The sequence below is a fragment of the Magallana gigas genome, chromosome 3 (assembly GCF_963853765.1).
Source record: "Magallana gigas chromosome 3, xbMagGiga1.1, whole genome shotgun sequence".
NCBI classification, from domain to species: Eukaryota; Metazoa; Mollusca; class Bivalvia; order Ostreida; family Ostreidae; genus Magallana; species Magallana gigas.
Window position 1 is genome coordinate 34,525,516 of NC_088855.1, and position 6,273 is coordinate 34,531,788.

General features: G+C 33.5%; 1 protein-coding gene across 1 annotated transcript; it reads left to right on the top strand.

Moving 5' to 3' along the window:
* Nucleotides 1-264: 264 nt before the first annotated feature.
* LOC105324817 (uncharacterized) lies at nt 265-5,865 on the top strand. Its single transcript, XM_020065714.3, has 5 exons — nt 265-616; nt 4,512-5,038; nt 5,394-5,445; nt 5,534-5,581; nt 5,761-5,865. Exons 1-4 carry the CDS (start codon nt 418-420, stop codon nt 5,566-5,568), a joined length of 813 nt encoding a protein of 270 aa, XP_019921273.3. The 5' UTR covers nt 265-417; the 3' UTR covers nt 5,569-5,581; nt 5,761-5,865.
* Nucleotides 5,866-6,273: the final 408 nt, after the last annotated feature.

Consider the following 6,273-nt stretch of genomic DNA (forward strand, 5'->3'; position numbering starts at 1 on the left):
GGGGGTTGTTTTTGTTTTTGTTTGTTTTTGTTTTTAAACTTGTATCAACCTGACTCAGTTGACCTGGCTTGCTTCGAAAATAAAATAGGCAATTTAAAACAAAGCCTTATAGTAATGGCTTTATAATAATGTCAGTTGAAGCCTTATCAACATAATTCAGTTCACATCATACTGAGTATTTGTTGCTTGACTATTCTAGTCTTGAATTAAAATGATCAATCTGCAATCCCCCTTCTTCTAAAACTAACCGTGTCTGGTTCGTATTTTACTCACGCAGTGGTACTTCTTCTTTCGTTTTGCATTTATAGGATTGATTTTCGAGGCCTCTAATTTCTAATTTCGGGCCGATTGGCAATATTGAATTTATTATCGAAAGAAATATGGAGTAACAGTCTCAGGACTAAATTGTTATAAACAATGCCAACATATCCTGACCAAGAGGAGCGAACTGAGGCGGAATGTATGGCGCATGGTTGCAGATGGAGATCAAGGTTTCATTGCATTTTAAATCAACTTCGAGCAAATAAAGACATCAGCGAATTGGAAAAATCTGATATCGATAGAATTCCGTATGCAGTATGTACTTGCTCAGTGACACCTACCCGTTTGCAAAATGGTAATTTTTTTTTTTTGGTATTTTTATAACAACTTTGTGCACGTCTATAGATAGAACCATGGGCTAGCCTTAATACTTTTGACTTGGCAATGATGCTCTCCCAGTAACGTTATAACTACCGTTTAAAAAAAAAAGGACGGAGAGGAAGACTCGTTTTAGTACAATTTGAACTTAATGCAATTCGCCAGTGTCTTCTAGGATTTATATTTGTAAATCATATAAATCTATTTTTAGCCTAGGGGGTTTCCATCTGAGAGCTTGCTATTTAGCGCATGTTGGAAAACGAAGGCAAATTCAATTTTGTTTAAAAATTGATTACGAATTTATATTTGAATATTTATATACATGTACGTATAAATAAGTTGTTTGTTATCTTTGGCTCACACCATAGAAACCAAACTTTTTTATAATAAGCTCACCTTAATTAAGTTAGGTTCAAATGAGCTTTTCTGATTACTGTACTGGTACTGTACCATTTATCAGCTAAGACCAGTTATTGGCTACACTGAGAGTTCGGGTTGATAGCATGCGACTATCCAAGATTTTTTAATTCAGTTGTCTGTTTAAAGAACATTAAAGAAAATTAAGTGTGCTTGAAAACTTTCTTGAATATCAATACATATAACATGCATTTATATAAACAAAGGGAATTCTTTAAATTCCGAGAGATTCATAGCACAGCTGAACGCATGATTGCACAATTATGTATACAAGGGTTGTTCGGAAATCATTGAGACATTTTCTCTTATTCTTTAAGTACGGTAAAAAAGATAAACTCTTGAAATTTCACCAAAACGTAAATCAGGATAGAGTTTATCAATGTGAAAAGTTGTTTGTCCATGGCATGAATAGATCATTCTTGGTAAGCTGACCAACATGCCTTCGTCCAGTGACCCGGCGCAACTGCAAAATTTTGCAACATCATTTTAATGCTTCTTATTGCTCCTGTGTTTTAAACACCTTATACAAACAAATGGAAATAAGAATTATTCTTTATTTCTCATCTTTTGTTTTCATTTCAAGATGTCATCATTTACATTTTCTCTCATTCTTGCTTTTTTAGGGAAAAAATCGAGTTATTTAACTTATTTTTACCCAAAAGTCTAATTACTGTGAATGTTTCCTGCAGTCGTTTTTTTTTATATATTTTAGAACTGTTGACAACAGTTAGTATGTCAAAAGTACTTGATAATTAATCCCTTTGGCCTAATTCTAGTTAAACAATTGGTGAAAAAAAATATGATGAACTGAAGCTCTATACCTTGTCTTGTCATCGTAAAGCTTTTTAAAGCAATTGCGTGGCCTTAAAAGGTCTTCTTCTGAGATTTCAACCAGTTTGACAGTTTTCGTTGCGCTGTCTTGACATCAAAATTCAATGTAAAGGCGTTGTCAGATTTCTCACTTACTTCACTTATTCCTGTTCGCTCCTTGGGGAGCATAGGGCCGCAACCACTCCTCGCCAGCGGACTCTGTTTTCGGCGACTTTCTTTAACTGGGCCCAGGTGAAGCCTGCCTCTTTTGCCTCTGACTACTGATCTTCTCCAGGTTTGCCTAGGTCTCCCCACCTTCCTCTTTCCCTGTGGGTTCCAATCCAGTGCCTGTCTTGTGATGTTTTCTAGGGATTTACGTAGAGTGTGGCCTATTCATCCCCATTTCCTCCTCTTTATTTCAATGTGGATGGGATCTTGTTTGGTCTTTTCCCATAGGTTTGTGTTTGATATGGTGTCTGGCCATCTGATGTTAAGAATATGGCGGAGACATTTGTTGACAAAAGACTGGAGTTTGTTATTTATCGTTTTTGTTACCTTCCAGTTCTCCGAGCCATACAACAGGACTGATTTTATGTTTGTATTAAGATTCTTGTTTTGGTGTTGATGGAGAGTGCTTTTGAATTCCAAATTTGACGTAGGGTGTTGAATGCATGTCTTGCCTTGTTGGTACGACTTTTAACGTCGTTGTCGGCGCCCCCATCCTTGCTGACAATGCTCCCAAGATAGGTGAATTTGTCGGTCTCTCTGATGTTCTCTCCATTTAACTGGATTGGTGTATTCTGTTTGTTGTTTATAACCTTGTTATTTCAAACTATAGATGGGACAGGTTAAACACTTTGAGATATATATCCAATTATTTGAGATATCAAAGGTATAATTTTTAAAGTATTACTATAAATGTTTTTGGATTTAAAAATCACTTCATCATATCCATTGTATTTAAGATTTAGTGTTCAAGATACTGAAGTTATTAAACAGTATATCTTGATTATTATATTAAGTAGATTGTATCTTATTCATCTCATTAAAAATGATTTTTGATTTATCCAAACATTGAGACCCATATTTGTTTCAGTTTTTGAGAAGAATATTTTTTAAGGATATTTCTCTAATTATTCCTATGTAAAACTTCAAAATTCACCCCTCCCCCATAGTGACCCGGCCCCACCCTAAGTTAACTCTGGGTATCCTGATTTTAACAAACTTGAATCTACAATACCTGGGGATGCTTCCGCATACATTTTAGGCTTTTTTGCCAAATGGCTATTAAGGTGAAGATGTTCAAATTTTTTCCTCTATTTATTCTTATGTAAAAACACAAAACTCTTGAACATTATTTAAGTGCCATTTGGATAACTGAGGGTGTCAGTCTGTTCCAAATTGAATAGGAGTCAATTTTTTCCATCGACTTGCAAAAAATGCTTGCAGATGCGAGACTGATATTTCATTGTTATCTGTTTTTTCTTAAATTTACCGTATTTCACGGAATTTAGGTCGATACTTTTTTCCCCTGACATGTGGACCTCGCCCTATTCATCGCTTCGCCCAATTTATGTTTTTTTTTTTTGGTTGGAATTTTGCAAAAGTTTATGCAACCCTCCAATAAAATCATGAGTGTTTACTGTAATACTGCTTGAATTTCTGTGTAAAAATCGTATGGATTTTAATCAATAGTACTGTAGTAATTTATCATTTAAACAAAATTAAATGTAAATCGATTTATTTCTTCTTACATTTCTTACTTAGATCACTGACTGAATCATTAAATGCTGTCATGCATTTTGATCGTGTGCTTACGATAAACAGGAAATCGATTTCGCGCGGTAAAAGTAAAATGAGAACCGTACAAAGGGTAATTACGGGGGGAAATATCGTCGGGTAGAAATTAAAAAAAAAACTCGTATACTTAAAATGGAGTTGCTTCCCCCCCCCCCCCCCCAACTTATATGGGACCATGTAAAAAATTGAATTGAAAATAAGGAAATACATTTTAGTCAGTGAAATTGAAGTTAAAGGTATACCCCCCCCCCCCTTTATCCTTTATCTGTTTTATAAACTTTTCATCAAAATGAATTCTTATGAAATAAACGTCTCGCTTGAGAGTTCTCGAGAAATCAAAACACCTACTGTAAATGTATTACAGGTATATTTGTCGTGTACAATATTTGGCGGAATATGTTTTTACAGCAAGTTAACGTGGATTTGATTTAGCGCATTTCTGATGTACTTATTTATCTACTTATATATTTTACATTTGGCAAAGTACTTGATTTAACGGAAGCCGTTTTCCGCCAAAATTGCTAAATAGAATATACAGCCAAATGTAACATGTTTACAGTATTAGGTTATAGACGGTGAGGCAAAGCCTCGCTCTCCATGAGACTGATTTACCCGATATATTTTTGTAGTCACTCAGTAACAAACTTATGAACTAAATAAATAATATACCCTCCCCTTTTTCAGTTTTTGCTCAGATTGAGTCAAATCCCTTTGCTTTCAATATTTAATTTATGAACGGTATTCATGTACACACAATCAGAACAACAGTTTTTAAACTCCATTTTTGTCAAACGTTTTAGTATTTCTTGTAGCTTGTAATAATTTTCTTCATCTTTAATTTATAGTACCAGATACCAGATGGAATAATATCCCTATTGGAGAGTATGAGGCAGCAGAGAGATACTTTGAAGAGTTCATCGAGGGCCTAGAAAAATCAACAGAATTCTACTCTTTACTGAAATACCACTTTTCTGATCTTCAAAAGCATGAAGAACTAACAGAAAGATCAAGTAGTCGGAGATTTTTACTTTTATTCCAAAAAATTCGTGCGCAGAAAGATAGAGAACTTTTAAACAGACCGAGGAATAGAGAGAGAGGGGTACCGCAGGACGAAGCTCAGCGCACAAAGCAAACGATACATCTGGCATCTCTGAAGAAAGATTATATACCTTTATTCGTGGGAGAGAAAGGTAAAAATATGAAGCGCTATCTCAGAGGCAAGAAGAAAGTGAAAGTAGAGCTGGAAGTGAAAGATAATGACCAAGTTTTTGCAACCATCGTCTGTAAAGCTAAAGACAGTGAACCAATTGCTAAGAAATTGACAGAAGAAGCAGAGCTTTTAGTAGAAAGGCGGCGAATCCATGAACAGAATGTAAGATTACATTTTTTTTTTAAATTAGAAAATGAAATTGAAATTAGATGTAAAGCTATCCTGTTTGTCAGTAATATACTCAAATATCACTGATGCATTTATTTGCATTTCATAAAAAATGATTAAAACTAACAATGATCCTAAAAACACTGAAAGAGATAAATAATTTACTTGAATGAAATTGAAATACATACTGAGTACATGCATGTTTAATAATACATAAGAACATAAATCATTTAATTTTTTCTGGCAACAATAATGAAATTAGATCCCAAGATCTGTCAAGAGCATGTACAAGTAGATTGCTACTCATATATAGATATTCTTCTCCTTTTTTTTGCATTTTTTTTTTTAGCAAAGAGAATATTTAGAAAGATTAGGAACGGGAGATGATGAGGACAATATGGGTAGGTAATCAGTTGACAGCCTATTAGACTCTATTGAATGCTTTGTTTACACATCAAGTCTGAATATTTTTTATTACATATTTCGTAGATACAAACAGTCAAGAAGAAGACATGGATGAATGAGTTATCCTCAATGGTAAATTGTTAGTTTTGAACTATTTTACTGGTATATAGTGTCAGCCACCTTCCATATCACTCTTATTTGTAGAGGAGGTATTCAAGAAGATAAAGATTTTTTATGCAAGTAATTAAAACATGTAAATTAATATGTATTTTGTACATTTACGAGTATACATATATTTTTTTTCTTTCTAGGTGACAGTTTGGCACTGCACTACGACATTTTTAATATTAATATGTACATGTATATGCATCAATATACTATATGATATACTGATTCAAATAAAGATGTCAACAGATGCTTTTGTTAATTTATTTCACTAACTTTTTGGACCTACCGAGTTACAAGTTAATATTAAATTCAACACTTCAGTATCTTTTCCCGGTAAAGAAATAGAATCATATTTATTTCTTCTCTATGTGGTGATCGAGACCAACTATAAACAGATAAGGGTACAAAATATTTTTTATTTACATGCAAATATGCATAAAACTTTATGGATATCGTACAAAACTATGTTTCAACAAAGTTTCAAGTCATAAAAACTCGCTGTAGTGTACAAAAAATAGATTTGAATTAACAAAAAAATTTGACATCAGCCATATTGCTACAGTAAATACTAGTACATGTATACAATACATATACATATTTGGAATGATATACATAAATGTAACACATATAGTCCAATTTAAAATGAAGGATGCAAT

What these genes read in the sequence shown, in the direction of transcription:
- LOC105324817 (XM_020065714.3), top strand. Translation starts at nt 418, where the DNA reads ATGCCAACATATCCTGACCAAGAGGAGCGAACTGAGGCGGAATGTATG. An exon ending in ACCTACCCGTTTGCAAAATG is followed by an intron (nt 617 to 4,511) that starts GTAATTTTTTTT and finishes TTTAATTTATAG; the next exon opens with TACCAGATACCAGATGGAAT. An exon ending in AGATGATGAGGACAATATGG is followed by an intron (nt 5,446 to 5,533) that starts GTAGGTAATCAG and finishes CATATTTCGTAG; the next exon opens with ATACAAACAGTCAAGAAGAA.